Raw genomic sequence first — 18,642 nt, 5'->3', positions numbered from 1 at the left:
TTTGTGGACCGTGAAGTTTGTTACAGTTAAAAAATATCATAAGTAAGTGGAATCTGGGTAGATGGGAACATATGTACGTATTTGAGTAACCAACTCATCTAGTTTGCCCAGGACTTTCCCAGTTTTACTCAAGCCTGGGCAAACTGGACAGCTGGTCACCCTAATGTACATACAGGGGAGACACACTAATGAGGACAGGAACCTAGGCTGCAATAATAAATAAAGGCGGTGACTTCAGCAACTTAACCCAAAGGTGCATCCATCCTGTGTGCGTGTGTGCCATATCTAATCTGGGGACTGGAGGCAAGAAGACTGTGTCCTACAGTGACTCAGCAGCCCTGCCTGTGGGTGGTGGCGTGCTCCCGTGACTGCAAACTCAGGAACACCTCTCCCCCTTCAATCAGCCTACACACACCACAGGCAAGGGAAACACAATGGGGAGAAGGCACACTGGCCCTTAAATGCCACAGCCTGGAAGTGACACAAACCCCAGCACCTGAGTTCCACTGGCTAGGACCAGTCTCATGGCCCTGCTTAGATGCACTTTCCTTCATGCCTCAGACAGAAAGAGAAACAGGTCTGGGGAGTCATCAGGAACCACTGCCACAGGAAATGCAGAAAAACATCCACTTCTGCTTCACTGACTGTGCAAAAGCCTGTGACTGTGTGGATCACAACAAACTGGAAAATTCTTAAAGGGATGGGAATACCAGACCACCTGACCTGCCTCCTGAGAAATCTGTATGCAGGTCAAGAAGCAACAGTTGCAACTGGACATGAAACAACAGATGGGTTCAAAACTGGGAAAGAAGTACAACAAGGCTGAATACTGTCACCTGCTTATTTAATATATGCAGAGTACATCAAGCGAAATCCTGGGCTGGATAAATCACAAGCTGGAATCAAGACTGCTGCGAGAAACATCAACAACCTCAGATATACAGATAATACCACCCCTAAAGGCAAAAAGTATAGGAACTAAAGTCTCTTGATGAGGATGAAAGAGGAGAGTGAAAAAGCTGGCTTAAAATTCAACATTCAAAAAACCAAGATCATGGCTTCTGGTCCCACCACTTCATGGCAAACAGATAGGGAAAAGTGGAAACGGTGACAGATTTTATTTTCTTGGGCTCCAAAATCACTTCGGATGGTGCTGCAGCCATGAAATTAAAGATGCTTGCTCCTTGGAAGGAAAGCTATGACAAACCTAGACAGCGTATTAAAAAGCAGAGACATCATTTTACCAACAAAGTTTTGTAGAGTCAAAGCTATTGTTTTTCCAGTAGTCATGTATGGATGTGAAGGTTGGACCATAAAGAAGGCTGAGTGCCTAAGAATGGATGCTTTTGAACTGTGGTGCTGGAGAAGACTCTTGAGAGTCCCTTGGATCAAACCAGTCAATCCTAAAGGAAATCAACCCTGAATATTCATTGGAAGGACTGATGCTATGGCTCCAATACTTTGGCCACCTGATGCAAAGAGCTGACTCACTGGAAAAGACCATGAGGCTGGGAAAGATAGAGGGAATGAGGAGATGTGTTAATAGAAGATGAGATGGTTAGATGGCATCACTGACTCAACCGACATGAGTTTGAGCAACTCCGGGAGGTAGTGAAGGACAAGAAAGCCTAGTGTGCTGAAGTCGATGGGCTTGCAGAGAGTTAGACACGACTTAGCAACTGAACAACAACAACTGTCACAGGGGCAACTCAGCTCAACTGAACAAATTAATAGGAATATTCATGGCTCATTGACAGTCTAAAGCAACAGTAGCCAGGAGACACAACAGGTAACGGGGTCTTCTGTAGGGTAGACTGAGGGAAAAAGAGCACCTGTGGGTTCCTGATGTGAGAGGTAATGTAAGGAAGTGCAGCTTGCTTGTGGCCTTCAAATTACATGATGGAGAACACAGGAAATGAAGGAGAAAAGTCAGGAGACATTTCTTTCAAATCCTGAGGCAGGATTTAAAGGAAAGTGGGAGAACTGTCACAGAACTCTAACAGTTAATAACAGTAGACAAAGAAAGAGGAAGGAAGCAGAGATGGGAGGTAAAGGATGACTGTAATGTTTCAAGCCTGGAGAGCAGGTGGTTGAGACTCTGCATTTCCAATGCAGGGCGTGTGGGTTCAATTCCTGGTCTGGGAACTGAGATCCCACCTGCCATATAGCATGGCCTAAAGAAAGGAAGTGATTATCTGAAAAAGACCAGTCAGTCTGTCTGGGACTTACTCACTTGACTGAATCTGGGGTGCTGAGGTCAACACTGCAAAATTACTATCCCTGTTATGCTAATTGAGATTCTACTGACAATTACCTTAATCAGGTGTTACATGAAATAATGGATGGCTTTCACTACATGTAAACTGGAGGGGTGGGTGGCTGGGAGGGGTGGCCTGCAAGAGCCCCAGCATCCCTGTGTGTGCCGAGCATGACAAACTGAAGGCTAAGTTCCTCTGATCGAGCCCTCTCCATGGCTGGCAATGAAATAACTAGGCAGGTGCAGCGACCACATGACTGCTCGCTCCTTTTTGGTTCTGCAGTTTGACTCTGGACAATTTACAAAGGTAAATAACCATGAGTGGTAGGGGGAAGCAACATAAAGAACTGCTCTTCACTACCCTCTCTACAAATAATGTGCTGAGTTACCAGACCCACTGCAGGTTGAGCACATGCAGACAGATGGTAGACGCCAGCCAGCACACGTGTTCAGGGCGTGTGCCTGCCAAGAGTCAGTTATCGTTCTCCCAGCCTATCTGTTATATTGGGAATACTGGGACTTCCTGGCAGTCCAGTGCTTAGGACTCTGCGCTTTCAATTTGGGGTCAGGGGTAGGGGTAGGTAGATCCAATATAACCAGTAAACCAGTATACAGTATAACCAGTAAAGTTATACTGGTCACCGAAATGGTACAACTGACTTAAAATTACAGATATCACTGAAGTATGATACGTAGTGAGGCTTGCTGAAAGCGAAATTATGTTTTGTGAAGCTGCTTTTAAAAATACCATCTTAAGTTAGCTGTGAGAGAAACAACTGTAATGGAGGGGAAAAAATCATGAAAATCTAGAACGCCTCTTCAATGAAACTACAAATGCTTCTATGTGCTTACTCCACGCTAAGCATAAATTTTAAAGTGCACATAATAGATATGGAAGTTTAGTTTATGGTAGAAAGAGGACATGGAACTCCAATCAACAGATTCATATTCAGAAAGAAAAATGCCTTGACCATACACCAAAATTACTAAGTAAATGTACATTTATTAACATTTTAACTAAAATTTCTTGTAACAATCACTTTGTTTAAAATTCCTTCTTGCCTTGACTTCTTCAGTAAAAGCCCTATTACCAGTGTTAGTGACCTAGATAAAAGGGGTCCTGTGGTAAACCAAAAACTGTATCGCAGTCTATCAATGTTTAAAAAGATGGAAACGTTTAGACATGCAATAATGGAGATACAATACAAAAACATGTAAACATGATAAAATGGTGGGGGGAAAAAATCACCACAATCACTGTGATCAACTGTTACAACTGTTCAAAAATTCTGCAGCAGCGCTCGGTCGCGCCCACTGTTTGTGGCCCTGTGGACGGCAGCCCGCCAGGCTCCTCTGCCCATGGGATTCTCCAGGCAAGAACACTGGAGTCGGGTTCCATTTCCTTCTCCGGGGGATCTTCCCAACCCAGGGATCGAACCCGGGTCTCTTGAGTCTCCTGCACTGGCAGGTGGATTCTTCACTACTAGTGCCTCCTGGGAAGCTCTTGAAAACTATGTGAGTATTGAGTAATATCAGAAGACAACAGAAAGTAAAACTGCTGCTGTCTGAGTTTAGGGAAATAATAAAATAAATATTTGGTATATTATTTAAATAATAAATTTTAGTAGGAAAAAAATTTTCTTTTATGGTGTCTTTGAAGCTATTTTGATGTAATTTTGTGTAAACAGCTACTGAGCTCAGTGAATTCAAAATATGATTCGATGTTTAAAACACAACATACCCTCGAGTTATGTGTCGGCATTTACAAGCTCTGTTAAGACGTCGCTGGCCATCCCTATAGCTGGGATGGCTCCGGGGGCCCATCTTTTCTGAACCTCAGCAGGACACTTCCTCAGCTAAAACAGCAGCAGATGAGAACGACCTCCATGGCTATAGTGAAATCCATGATGAGAATATTCAAGAAAATGATGTTACATCTTAACGAGGAAGACTAACTCAGACTCTAGCAAGCTTCATCTGGCAAATTAAAATACAGTACAAAGAGCTGTGCTACAAACTCTCTAAGTCTGAGAGATTAATCCACTGTTTAAATCTAATATCCTTACTACTATATAAAGAACAGATAAATAAGGACCTACTGTACAGCGCAGAGAACCATACTCAGTATTTCTTAACAACCTAGAAGATGAAAGCATCTGAAAAAGAACTGACATTTATCTATAACTGAATCACTGCTGCACACCTGAAACTAATACAGCATTGTAAACAACCTATACTTCAATTAAAGAAACTTAATATCCTTGAAAAAAACATAATTCTAAGAACTTGTTATAAACTTCACAAATAATTATTTAATTCTAATCTATATCCTGTTAAGTAGGAAATCTCCAAAGGCAGATGTAGTTCTATTTATTTACATGTATTTAGTATGTTTTTTACCTCTACCAACGGCAATCATTCAAAATATGAATGATGGTGGTCCAGAGGTTAAGAATCCATGCTTCTACTGCAAGGGGCACAGGTTCAATCCCTGGTTAGGGAACTAAGTCCTCTTTTTTTTTTTTTGAACTAAGTCCTCTTAAACCAAGTGGTGCAACCAAAAAAAAAAAAAACAAGCTATTAAAAAAAAAATTAAAAGTCATGCTTCTGGGAATGGATCAGGGGTTGGGAAGGGACAGAGTGAAGTGTCAGTCTTTAAGAGCTGATAGCATTATTCAGACTCACAGCCATGGCTATACAGTGCTCAGAAACACATTCTGGCACACATTAATTATTACTACTTAATTCAACCACAAGCCAAAGACGATACCTTGGAGTGAGGAAGCATGCTGCTCCTGCAGCTTCTCCTGAGAGAGGAGTCCCAAGTAGCTCAGAACCACGTACTTCGTTTCATAGTGAAATCCTAGAGGCACGGTAGTTGAGGACGCCATGGGGGTGGCCGGCAGAGCTCCGAAAAAGTCTACTTACAGATGTACAAAACCTAAAACCAGAAGAGTATTTTTTTAGTGTACAGTTCATTACACACCAAGATGTCCCGGGTGGCCAGTGGTTGGGAATCCACCTTGCAATGCAGGGGACCTGGCTCCATCCCTGGTCGGGAACTAACACGCCACATGCCCCAGGGGCAACTGAGCTCTCACAACACAACTAGAGTCCAACTCGAGAGTCCTGAGCTATAACTCAGGAATATCCCGAGTGCCACAACTAAGAGTTGATGCCGTCAAATAAATAAAGTGTTTTTTTTTAAGTTTGTTACATGCCAATACATTCTCCCATTAACTCCAACCATTCAACCAAATACCAAAATAAATATTTCTCAGACTTATCCTTGGTAATCTTTAAAAAACATAACTTCAGTTTACTTACAGTGGGAATGCATGTACTCAGATTTCAGGTGAAAAGCACACTTCCCTTTCTCTCTCCCCCAGTTACCCTACTTTCACCTGTATGGCAAGAACAGTAGCTCTGCCCTCTCTTTACGCTGCACCAGCCCCCAGCCAATATGTTCTCATTCTTCTGCTATTAAAGCCTTCACATTCCTGCAGGGTCCATGGTGTGCAGCTGCAGGTGACACCTGCCGTTTCCTCCGCAGCTTCGTGTGCCACACGACTAGTCTGAGCCTGAGCAGTGAGAGAAGCTGTGTGTGCAATGGGGTGGTGGTGGAGGGCGGGAGGAAGGGGAGTCCTATCCTTGCAGACTTCCTCTCACCTCCTCTCTGGACTTGAGAGACGACGATGGCAGACACCTCTCCAGAGGGCAGCACAAGACAGGAGAGACCTGGGCCCTTGAATGGCGCTGCGGAGCAGAGCCGCTCTGCCCGCCTTTACCGCCCGCCTCTGAACTCTTCCTCAAGTCAACTTTATTCCGAATCTCTTCAGGAGGTACTTTAACTTATACCCTAATCAATGCTAGTCCAACTCCACTTCTCCACCTGTACCCAACTGTTTTACCTACCATGTACCCCTGTTTTAAAGACCTATTCTTTTGGCAGCTTTCAAATATATCATGCAGAATTATATAAACTATGCTCACCAGGCTGCAAGTTACAAACTCAGGATTTATTTATATCATAATCAGTTTGTATCTTTTAACTCCTACTATGTATCTTAACAAACTGTTAAGATAATAAATCAAACTTAAAAAACCAAACTGTTTTATTAAGGTTTCCAAACAATTGTTTTCTACTTAAAGCAATGATACAGACTGTTTTAAGATCTTAAGAGAATCTGATAAAAGGAAAACATTCAGATAACCAATAATAGGAAAAAGAGACAGGGAATGTTGACAAAATTTAAGATCTGTACTAAACAAACTAAGATAAATGAATAAACAATGAAAAAGTATGGAGAATTTGAAATACACAGAATAAAAGGGTGACTATATAAAGAGATTAAAAAGAATGAACATAAAAGTCTGGTTTCAAGGGGAGAAAGGAGTCTGAGAACAGAGACAAAGGGTCTGACAATTCTTTAATTTTGTCACAATGAAAGAGACTTAAGCATGCTTACATTCAGTGAAAGCCGATGAGAAATAAAAAGAGAGCAAGGAATAAATTACTAAGTAAAGTTCCGAAAGAGAGGAGAACAGAGGAAATCAACAACAAAATTTAACCTTTGCAAAGTCTCAGTTGTTTTTGTTAAGAGGAACAAAGTACTCATCTTCTGAATAATGCTTTAAATTAAAAAAAAAAAGATGAATGTTCTAGAATTTGTTATAATCAAATTTCTTGTATTTATCCAGGCACCCCAGTGCAGCACTATTTACAACAGCCAAGCCGTGGAAGCAACCTAAATGTCCACTGACAGAGGAATGGATAAAAATGATGTTGTGTTTACTCGCACACACACGTGCATGCATGGACTGGAATATTACTCAGCCATAATGAAGAATGAAATCATGCCATTTGCAGCCACACAGATGCACCTAGAGATTACCACACTAAGGGAAATAATTCAGAAGAGAAAGACTAATACTGTATGCCATCACTTATATGTGGAATCTAAATCATGACACGAGTGAACTCAGCTACAAAGCAGAAGCAGACTGGCAGACACGGAGAGCAGGCGTGCAGCTGCCGAGGGGGCAGAGGGAGCGCTGGGGTGGATCGGGACTTTGGGGTTTGCAGATGCAAACTACACTATAATGGATAAACAACAAGGTCCTACTGTACAGCACGAGGAAGTATATTCCCTGTGATAAATCACGATGGAAAAGAATGTGTACATATGCATAACAATCACTGTGATGTACAGCAGAAATTACCACATAGAACACCTAACTGGTTCAGTTGGGAAAAAGAGTACAACAAGGCTGTATACTGTCACCCTGCTTATTTAACTTCTATGCAGAGTACATCATGTGAAATGCCATGCTGGATGAATCACAAGCTGAAATCAAGATTGCTGAGAGAACTATCAACAACCTGAGATATGCAGACACCACTCAAATAGAAGAAAGTGAAGAGGAACTAAAGCCTCTTGACACGGGTGAGAAAAAGGAGAGTGAAAAAGCTGGCTTAAAACTCAACATTCAAAAAACTAAGATCATAGCATTTGGTCTCATCACTTCATGGCAAATGGAAGGGGAAAAAGTGGAAACAGCGACACATTTTATTTTCTGGGGCTCCAAAATTACTTCGGACAGCGACTGCAGCCATGAAATTAAAAGACACTTGCTTCTTGGAAGGAAAGCTATGATAAATCTAGACAGCATATTAAAAAGCAGAGACATCACTTTGCCAACAAAGGTCCATTTAGTCAAAGCTATGGTTTTTCCAGTACTCATGTATGGATGTGAAAGTTGGACCATAAACAAGGCTGAGCGCCGAAGAATTGATGCTTTCAAACTGTGGTGCTGGAGAAGACTCTTGAGAATCCCTTGGACAGCAAGGAGAACAAAGCAGTCAATTCTAAAGGAAATCAACCCTGAATATTCACTGGAAGGACTGATGCTGAAGCTCCAATACTTTGGCCACTCGATGCAAAGAGCTGATTCACTGGAAAAGACCTCAATGCTGGGAAAGATTGAAGGCAAAAGGAGAAGGGGGCTAAGGAGGATGAGATAGTTAGACAGCATCACCTATTCAATAGACATGAATTTGAGCTAACTCCAGGAGATGGCGAAGGACAGGAGCCTGGTGTGCTGCAGTCCATGAGGTCGAAAAGAGCTGGACTGACGTAGCTACTGAACAACAACAGAAATTCCACAATATTGGGAATTCCCTGGTGGTCCAGTGGTTAGGATTTGGTGCTTTCACTCCCCTGGCCCAGGTTCAATCCCTGGTTGGGGAACTAGATCCCACAAGCCACATGGTGTGGGAAAAAAAGAGAAAGAAATTAACACAACATTGTAAATCAACTATACTACAATAAAATGAATTCTTTAAAAAACTCCTTGTATTTATCAGAAATTCACATCTCTGAAGACACTTTTAATTACACAACAACCCAGATGCTACAGACAAAGCATCTAGGATTTTTAATCTAGTGCTCTTCAAATTTCCTTAGAAATCCCAACTGCCTAACCATAAATGCCATAAGCCGACCAGAGAGTTGGGCATGCCTTGGCGACTGAATAACAAAGGCCATCTTAGTCATGACTTCATAATTCTCCACCTTCCAAACTCACCATCCTATTCACAAGGAAGTCCTCAGCTGTAGTATACATGTCAGCAGCCATACATCCACATTGTTGATGAATGCTTGTTACACTTACTGATTCACACTAAGGAAGAAGACGGTCACACACATTTAAGTCATTTCAGTTTAGCATATAGTCTTTACGCTTCACATGTGTCTCTGACATCCTAGTCATAAACACAGCACACCCAGAGGTTAAAACATCCGTCCAGCTCCTCTAACTCTGCCTAAGCTGCCAGTTTCAGAGCACTGGGGCAGCTCCCTCAACTGATGGGGCAGGCAGACCTCAGAAACACTACTATGTGTCTACAACACCGGGAATATAGCCAATTTTTGTAATAGCTGTAAATGGAGTGTAACCTTTAAAACCTGGGAATCACTACGCTGTATAACTAACATATAATATTACACATCAACTTCAATTAAAAGACATGCTATTTTATGTCCAGTGCACTTGTATTCAGTTACAATTTCTCAAAGGCACTGACAATATGCCGAGTGTACCCTCAGCCCCCCTGCTGGGTGCTCTGGGAACAGGGCACCCACTCCCTCTGGCACACTCTATGCAGACTAAAGTCAGCATGCTGAACCAAGGGCTCCTGCGTTTCTAACACATACCACAAATTCCCCTTGCACGAGACGTCCACTGCTGAAGTACTGTCACAGAAAATGTCACAGAAATCCTCCACACCGGAAGGAAAAAGTAGCAGCCTCAACTTTATTAATGGAGAGACAGAAGTAGACAATTTATCTGCCGAAAATTAGAAGAGATGGTGAACAGCACAACCACCTGGCGGAGAGCACTCTCCTCAGTTCTGACCTCGCAGGCCTGCACCCTTCCAACACACACCTCCTGCAAGCCTGGCAGCGTGCGGCGTGAGAGGACACAGAAGTGAAAATACTCCCACAAATGACAACGGGAAGAAACGGTAGAGAAACAAGGCAATGTCCCAAGTATCAGACGCCCACAGTAGGGAAAGAAGCAATTTTGTCAATTTTGAGAATGGGGTGGTGGCGGGGAGGGAGGGGGACAGGTTAAAGGAGAAGGACACGTGCTCTGAGCCCAGCAGCTAGTCTTCCTGGAAGCAGGGGACCACGCTCAGGTCCAGTCCACTACTACCTCATCCACCAGAGGACGCTCCTGTCTGAGACAGCACGAGCTTCTTTCCAATGATGAGAAAGACACAGCCGCTGTTACTCTTTACATTCCATCTAGAAGACCTAATTCGAAGTAGGTGTGAGTATTCTTGGTGTCAAGAAATGATTACACACAAGAATGCTCTTCAATACAGAAACTCCTGTTTTTTGCACAATTCTAACAAGCTACTGAATACAGCTGTGCTGCCCAGCGGTTTCTCTCTCTGCCTTACACCTTTAGTTTGTTCCTCTCTCAAGGTACAGGTAGCTGTCAGCCAGACGGATGGCCCAAGGAAGCCCAGGGTAACTTAATCCGTGTTTATACATAGGCAATCCTTCATTAACAATGTCAAACCCACAATCTCACAATAAACAGTTTGCTTTCCCTAAAACTGGATTTCTACTATGAAGACCAGTGCAAATGCCAGGACAGCAGTGTAGGAATTGGGTATTTTGTATGAACGGTAGCCAGAACGCCTACAGCAACCATTAGATTATGCTTTAAAACCTTATGAGAAGCAAATATGCAGCAACTCGGGTGTCTTGCAGCTGTTTCCCATCCTTGGCTCATCATCACCACCTTGGCTGCTATTACAGACAAACTTCTAACGCCAACCTAATACTGACTTAGAATATCACATCTATACTGTATTTCTTAACCCCACAGAACTGTTAATACAAGCACAATTACAATGTAACATGATGTATTTATATTATTTTAGGAAGCTTTGTTTTTAAGACCATTTCCTCCCACCGAAATAAAATGGTAACCTTATTATATTGTTAAATACTCCCATATGGAGTTGAGTAGATCTATAATCCCAATTTATAAAGAGAAATGTGAAAGACCACAGATAATTCGGTTACAAATGAAATTAACAGTTTTTGATTCCCAGACTCCAGTCCCATTGGTGGTTTGAGTAAAGACTGTTTTTCAAAGTTCCAGAAATTAACATGAATTCCAATAACTTCATTTTTTTTCTTTTTAACTTCATCTTTTTAATCCATACTTTATTAGTTCTTACAGAATTCTAGAAGTTTCTCCCAAAGAAAAGTTACATAATCCTAATAAATATTGTGAAACCGCAGAAATTTCACTGGGTCCAACTGAGAAACTCAACTAAGCATTTCATTTTAAAATTCAGCAGACACTAAATTATTTTAGTGTACATCATCACTTTCCAACTGAAACACACCTAATTGAAGAGGTCAGTTCAATCCTGTGTTAAGAGCCATCCACAAACGTCTCCACTCAGCAGCTGGCATACGAAGATAATGTGCTCACAGAGTAACGCCTCACTCTCGCTCTCCCCACAAACATGTAGATTGACTTTCACAGTAAGTAATCAGGCTTCCCATGTATGCAGATAACATGCATAAAAGGGAGATGTAACTGTCAGCTTCTCTGTTCCACTCCTAAGTATATGACAGAGAAAAGAAAACATACACTCTCCTGGCAAAAAAAAGTTCACATGAATGGTCACAGCAGCAGTATTTAACAGTCAAAACAGTGGAAATAATTGCCCATTAACTGGTGAATCTGTAAAATGTGGTCTATTCATACGCTGCAATATTATGTGGCCATAAAAAGGAATGAATTGCCAATACCTGCTACGATATGGAAATAAAAAAAGCTAGTCACAAAACCCCACATATTGTATAATTCTGTTCCTATGAAATATCCAGAATTGGCAGACCTACAGAGACAGAACGTAAAACAGATCTGCCTGGGTAGGAAAGTGTGGGGATAAAGAATGACTGCTACCGGCCACAGAGTTTCTTTCGCAGCTGTTGAAAACTGCAATGACAGTTCTACAGTCCATGACTATACACGTGCACGGCTTGATGGTACCTCAGTAAAGCTGTTTAAAGAAAAAATCAGCTACTCTGAAGACAACCCCCTCCTTTGAACCCTGTTAATACGTATTAATTAATAACTCCTGGAGAACACTCATGCGGAATAAGATATGCGTCAAAATCAAGTTTGAAAAACCACGATAAAAAAGCAGGACGGCAGGACCACAGTTAAAACTTGTTTTGCATGTCTAAAATGTTTCAGAAAAAAAACATATTCCTAAAACAATCATTATTATTGCACATCGCCTGTCCTAAAAGCTTAGCCGAATAAGACACAGAGTAAATATTGAGTAACTGATGTGGTAACCAGCACCTTTCCTCTACAAAACAGGTTGGACTCAACCACATGTATCTTTCAACAGAACTCAGCTACAGGGATACAGGACGGCATAAAGCAAATTCATCATTTGGGAAAGAAAAAAAAAAAAAACAAAACCTGAGAATGGTACCTAACCAATTGGAGTAAAAGGATTTCAAAGTCCCTAACGGTCTATTATCAAGCGAAGCAAATTCCACAAAGCTTTAAATATTTGCAATTTACGGTGTTTTAAGTTTATCCAGCTGCATATGTGAGGTATCAACAGTTCACTATCAACACAAACACTTGCTTAGTTTTCTGGGTGACTGAAGAAAAAAAAAAGAAGGTACTAGAAGGGTGTGGCAACTCATCCAAGGTCACACAACAAGTCAGGGCACAGACCGGCATTCTGGTTTGGACCAAACCTCCCGGGGAAATCGCACTGACAGTTTCGCAGGACTTGTTTGTTTTGCTCCAAGTAATAAAGGGGAAAAAAAAAAAAAAGGAAGCAGGGAGGGGACCGTCTGTTTCGCTTAAAACTTGCAGAGACAGCGAGCTGGCCCCGCGAGGAACGGCGCTCGTGCTGGCAGCGGGCAAACTCCGCAGGGCGGCGGCCAGGGCCCAGGACCTGCGGGCAAGCCTAGGCCTGGAAAGTTCGAGCACGAAGGAAAAACACTCAGGGACGCCCTGGGATGGTGGGAGAAAGACCAAAGGGAGAGACCACCTAGAGCGAACCGTGTGTCTCCACGGGTGGGAAAACTGAACATGTGAAATAATAATAACAGCAAATGACAGCGGCGTCGGAGCCGCCGGGAGAGGGACCGGGAACCTCAGGGAGAAGCCGCGACCCGGCTAGCGGGTGGGAGCCAGGACTCGAGCCCCGCGCACGCACCCCTCGCCCGAGGCCCACCCTCGCCCAAGCAAGTCTGCGGGGCAGCGGATTGGCCTCGCGCCCTCAGCTTCTCACTCCGTCTCCCGCGTCGGCCTTCGGACACCTCCGGCGGCGCTGGGAGAGGGCCCGGCGCGGCCTGCCCGCGACCCTACTCCCCTCACCTGGCTCTGGCCCCTGCAACCCGAAGAGGTGAAAGAGGCGGCGGCAGATGCTGCACACACGAACCCGCGGTGGCGGCGGCGGCGGCGGCGGCTCCGACCCGCTGCCCTAATCTACCGCCGCCGCCATGTTGGCGGGTGAGGTCACCCCGGCGTGCTTCCGTCACCGCCGGCGTTGGGGCGGGGCGCGGGCGCGCCGCAAGGGGGCGGATCCGCCCTCCGGAGCGGAAGTCTGGACCACAGAGGTTTGGTGGTGGAGGGCCCCCCCCCCACCCGCCTTCTCGCAGACGTGACCCGGAAGGACCACCCTCTCCTGGCCTACTCTCCACTTGGAGAGCAGCTCTATGGTTCCGCTGCCGGCGGCGGCCGCGGGCCGCTGAGAAGGAGGCGGACTGGGTTGGGCCCACCGTCGTGGGTGCGGAGGCGGGCAAAGCCTGCGGGAACAGCTGCAGGCGCAGCGTGTGTGTAGGCGAGCCGGCTGACGGAGCGTCGGGTCCTGGGACCACCGGCCAGCAGCTCTGGGGATCTGGGTCTCGAGGGTGCGGAGCGGATGCGGGGCAGTGGGGGCGGCTCAGCGCCGCAAGGAAGGCGCGCTTTAGCACCAGCCCCGCGACGGAATCTAAGGGAGCCACGGTGTCTGCATGCCTGACGGCCCGGAGGAGGGGCCGAAGGATAGAAGGCCTTTGGGCAGTGTCCCTGCTAGTGGAGTCAGCGGGTTCTTTCTAGGGCGATGAAGATGTCTTTCGGTTGATTGTGCTGGTGATTGAGCAGCTCTGGATACTCTTGAAGCCATTTAATTGTATTCAGTTGTAGACTTCAAGAAGATGAAGTGTATGTGAAGTATATATCTCAGTAAAGTTGTGAAAAAAGAAGTGATGAAAACCTGAATTGATGGGAGGGTGAGTCGCGGAATCCGAAAGAGGGTTGGAGTTAGTGTCCTAGGAGGCTTTGGGCCGGCGTGATTGAGGACTCGGGTGGTGCCTTGGCAGTGAAATCGGATAGGTTTGCCCTGAGTCGAAGAAGCAAGACCTAAAAATGTATACATACTTTGTGATTCCATTTAGATGAATTTCAGGAACAGGCAGAATTAATCAATGGTTAATTGATTAAAAAGAAATCATCACTGTTGCCTCAGAGTGTGGGATTGACTAGAAAAGAGCTTTCACTAGGGTGATGAAAAGAGTCTTTATAGTATGGTGGTCACACAGGTGTCAGGACTCATCTAATTGTACTTCATAAGTCTATGTGAGGTAGGAGATAGATGGGCTCCAGGTTTGACGTTTACAACGGGCCTCCTATTTGCATTTCATGAGGCAGGCAGAAGTGGGCTTCAGATTACATACTTAAAACTAGTCTCCTGTTTGTCTTCCCTGAGACAAGAGATAGGTGGGCTCCAGTTGAGGAATTTACAATCAGGCTCCTGTTTGCCCTCCAAAATGGAAGTAACAACAGTCATAGCAATAATCAGGGTAATAATATGGCAAGGACAAAGAAGGGCAAAACCCTGTTTGAGTAAAAGATTAAGAGATCTCTGCCCCTCCTGTATTTCGGGGACAAGTGATACACCAGAAAGGCTCCTTGGGGACAAAAGTCAAGGGGTAATTCTAGGCCATGATGAGTCTTGCTTCTCCCAGAAGCCTTCTCTTTTGAGATCAGTCTTGCCCAAGGTGTGCGTGCGAACCCCAGGGGAGGGTCCAGAGACAAATCAACCTGAGGGGACAAACGAGATGATCAGCCTGAGGGAAGACAAAGACCCAGCAAACTGCCACCTTATAAAGGACTTAAACTTAACCAAAGACCTGTCATTCTCTCTCTGAGTTCCCCTGTGTGCCTTTCCCTGTGTTCTTTTCAATAAACTTCTTACCTTCCTCGCCTGAATTCATTCTTAACTAGTTGGTTAGTCCCTGTTTTCCAGTGGTTAGGACCTTTGTTTCTGCTCGCTGCTGCTCACTGCTCCTGTGTCCGAAATCATATGCAGTTCATTCTATGTAGATTTTAAAAAGTCATGTAAAATAATTCTGTGTAGTAGGTTGCCAGTTTGATATATGGTTAGGTAAATTTTGGACTGTTTTCAGCTCTAGGGTTTGTTTTCACCCCTTTTCTAAAAGGTTTTTGAATGTATACAAGGATAGCACATAGGCCAATGGAATTGAAAGGTCAGAATGGCCTTTCATTGCTTTGCAACAGAGACCAGTGGGGGAAGGGATAGTCTTTTCAGCAAAAAGTGGTAAAATAATGTCATTCTTTTACAGAAATTACTTTAATCACAAGCACTTCATGATTTTCAGAAGTTTTGAGGTTTTTTTCCGAACAGATCTTAAGTGACACAGAGTCCTAGACTGTAGCCTGATGTGATTATAAAATCTAAACTCTAATTACATTCGCTTTATTTATTCTTGTTCATCAGTTTATTGAATGCCTACTATTATCAGGCCGTGTGCTGGATGCCGGGAAAAACCATGACATCGTCTCTGTTGTGAAGCTGACACTTTTGTTGAAAAACCAGATAAAAACATAGAAATAAAAGGGGGGGAGCTTATAATTGTGGTATATCCTGAAGTAAACAAGGGACAGGAGTAGAAAAGTATGGGGAGAGGGTGTTGATGGAAAGCTGTCTCTAAGGGGATGTTTTGAGACCTGAAGACTGATAACAAGCCAAGGGGCAAGTGCAGGAAAAGATTTTCTCAGGTGAAAAGCTTGAGAACAAACCAGTAAAGCTCTGAACTGATGAGAAGGGAAGAGGAGTGATAAGATCAGTGAAGAGGCAGGGCGGGTTCAAGCAGCTCCCCAAGAGCACATGGGAGCCACAGGAGGTTATAAATTGGGGAGTGGTTACAGGTCATTACCTTGTGCCATGCGGATGACTGGTTGGAAGGGGCACAAAAATGTAAGCACCTAAGTTAGACTTTCACTACTTTCTGCCATCATTTTTTTCTTTTTAAAATTAATTCCTCAACATTCAAAGACAGATGACCTTAGTTTCTGTGTGTGTGTGTCCTCCCCAGCAGACAAACTGAAGTCTGTCTATTCTGGTGACTCAATTTACAGATAAACCACAGACTGAGGCCTTGGCTTGGGAGCAGGTTAGACAAGGAGCATATCAACCATCTCTAAGTGACTAACCTGAAAGGAATTTAGGTCAGCAATTTGGGTGAAGCCATAAGGTAAAGAACCCACCTGTCAATGCAGGAGACAAAAGAGACGAGGGTTCAACCCCTGGGTCGGGAAGATCCCCTGGAGGAGGAGATGACAATCCACTCCAGTATTCTTGCCTGGAAAATGCCATGGGCAGAGGAGCCTGGCAGGCTACAGTCCATAGGACCACAAAGAATCAGACAAGACAGCACATAAATAAATAGGCTTATCTGGGAATGGGATTTTTGGAATTTGTCTGAAAAGCTGTTTTAATGAAACTTCTTCATAAGACCTAAGCTAATATAGGAGGAAATTGGATTTGGAAAACCACCAACTAGTTAATTTTGGTGTGTTACTCCTAGTAACTTTCACTTCTGCTTCACTCTGTGAACTTAACCTGGTTCTTATGGGGAGGGGGGGAGCTGCACAAAAGGGAATGTTAAGTGTATCTGTATCTTTTATTTAAAAAGAGAAGCCCTAAGGCAAATGTGACAAATGCTGATTCTCAACTGGATGGTGGTACATGTACATTTGAATTATTCTTCGTACTTTTCTGTATTTTTTAATGTCTTAGAATAATAATAAATCATAAAAATCAGCACACTGTTTTCCAAAAATCAAAAGCACACTTATCTGGATAGTGCCACATCTGTCCCAGACATTAATTTCATACGTGATTAGACATGTACTTAGGAAATGGCAACCCACTCCAGTGTTCTTGCCTGGAGAATCCCAGGGACAGGGGAGCCTGGTGGGCTGCCCTCCATGGGATTGCACAGGGTCAGACACGACTGAAGCGACTTAGCAGCAGCAGTAGCAGGGTTTTTTTTGTTGTTTGTTTTGTTTTTTTAAATATTTATTTGATTGGTCTTGGTTGTGGCACTCGGGATTTTTTTTTTTTTAATTGGAGCATGTGGGATCTAGTTCCCTTACCAGGGGTCGAACCCAGGCCCCCTTCATTAGGAGTGCAGAGTCTTAGTCACTGAACCACCATGGAAGTCCCAAGACATATATTAGTTTGCTATTCTCACTCCTCAGCACCACGTATTTGCACAACATTGTAAAAATAAACAGGAGGACTTCCCTGGAGGTCCAGTGGTTAGGACTCCATGCTTCCACTATAGGGAGCATGGGTTCCATCCTGGTCAGGGAAGCTCTGCACGCTGCATGGTGTGGCCAAAAATAAATAATGGGAAGAGGGGTTGTAATCCAAATGAGTGAAGACCATCTCCTCCTGACCTAGTCTTGCATCTCCTGCATTGGCACACAGAGTCTTTGCCACTAGTACCACCTGGGAAGCTGTGCATGTAGCAACAAAGGTCCAGTACACCCAAAAATAAATTTAAAAATTTTAATGAGAAAATGCAGAAAGAAAGGAAAATAGGCAAGATAAAATAACAATACTTCAGCCATTAAACAAAGTCAAGGACCTTTAGTTCTTTAAGAGCTATAGATAATATTCTGAGCTGTCCTTTGAGCTGTTTTGCAGATACTGAGACCCTCACCAGGTGGAAGATATTAACATTATGAGGCCCACAAACACATTGACCCAAGTTCAGTTCAGTCACTCAGTCGAGTACGACTCTGCGACCCCATGGACTGCAGCACACCAGGCTTTCCTGTCCATCACCAACTCCTGGAGCTTACTCAAACTCATCTCCATTGAGTTAGTGATGCCATCCAACCATCTCATCCTCTGTTGTCCCCTTCTCCTGCCTTCAATCCTTCCAGCATCAGGGTCTTTTCCAATGAGTCAGTTCTTTGCATCACATGGCCAAATTATTGGAGCTTCAGCATCAGTCCTTCCATTGAATATTTAGGACTTTGTTTGATCTCCTTGCAGTCCAAGGGACTTTCAAGAATCTTCTCCAACACCACAGTTCAAAATCATCAATTCTTTGGCACTCAGCTGTCTATATAGTCCAATGCTCACATCCATACATGACTATTGGAAAAACCACAGCTTTGACTAGACAGACCTTTGTCGGCACAGTAATGTCTCTGCTTTTTAATGTGCTGTCTAGGTTGGTCATAGCTTTTCTTCCAAGGAGCAAGCATGTTTTAATTTCATGGCTGCAGTCACTATCTGCAGTGATTTTGGAGCCCAAGAAAATTTAAGTCTCTCACTGTTTCCACTGTTTCTCCATCTATTTGCCATGGAGTGATGGGACCAGATGCCATGATCTTCCTTTTTTGAATGTTGAGTTTTAAGCCAACTTTTTCATTCTCATTTCGCTCTCACTCTCTTTCACTTTCATCAAGAGGCTCTTTAAAAAAAAAAAAAAAAAAGAGGCTCTTTAGTTCTTCAC

At 43.8% G+C, this 18,642-nt stretch overlaps 1 protein-coding gene across 3 annotated transcripts in view; it reads right to left on the bottom strand.

The window, feature by feature from the left end:
* Positions 1 to 13,333, bottom strand: part of BCL2L13 (BCL2 like 13) — a 47,849-nt gene extending 34,516 nt beyond the window's left edge. For 2 of the 3 annotated variants that reach the window (XM_068970048.1, XM_068970049.1), the window contains exons 1-2: positions 13,202 to 13,333; positions 5,028 to 5,198 (exon numbers count right to left, since the gene is read on the bottom strand). In XM_068970048.1, coding sequence (XP_068826149.1) covers positions 5,028 to 5,148 — 121 coding nt within the window. In that variant the 5' untranslated portion in view covers positions 5,149 to 5,198; positions 13,202 to 13,333. Of the gene's footprint in view, positions 1 to 5,027; positions 5,199 to 13,201 lie in introns of those variants that run through there. The other variant, XM_068970050.1, reaches the window with a different exon arrangement.
* Positions 13,334 to 18,642: the final 5,309 nt, after the last annotated feature.

The sequence above is a fragment of the Capricornis sumatraensis genome, chromosome 4 (genome assembly GCF_032405125.1).
Source record: "Capricornis sumatraensis isolate serow.1 chromosome 4, serow.2, whole genome shotgun sequence".
In the NCBI taxonomy this organism is placed as follows: domain Eukaryota; kingdom Metazoa; phylum Chordata; class Mammalia; order Artiodactyla; family Bovidae; genus Capricornis; species Capricornis sumatraensis.
This window is presented reverse-complemented; position numbering and strand designations above follow the sequence as displayed.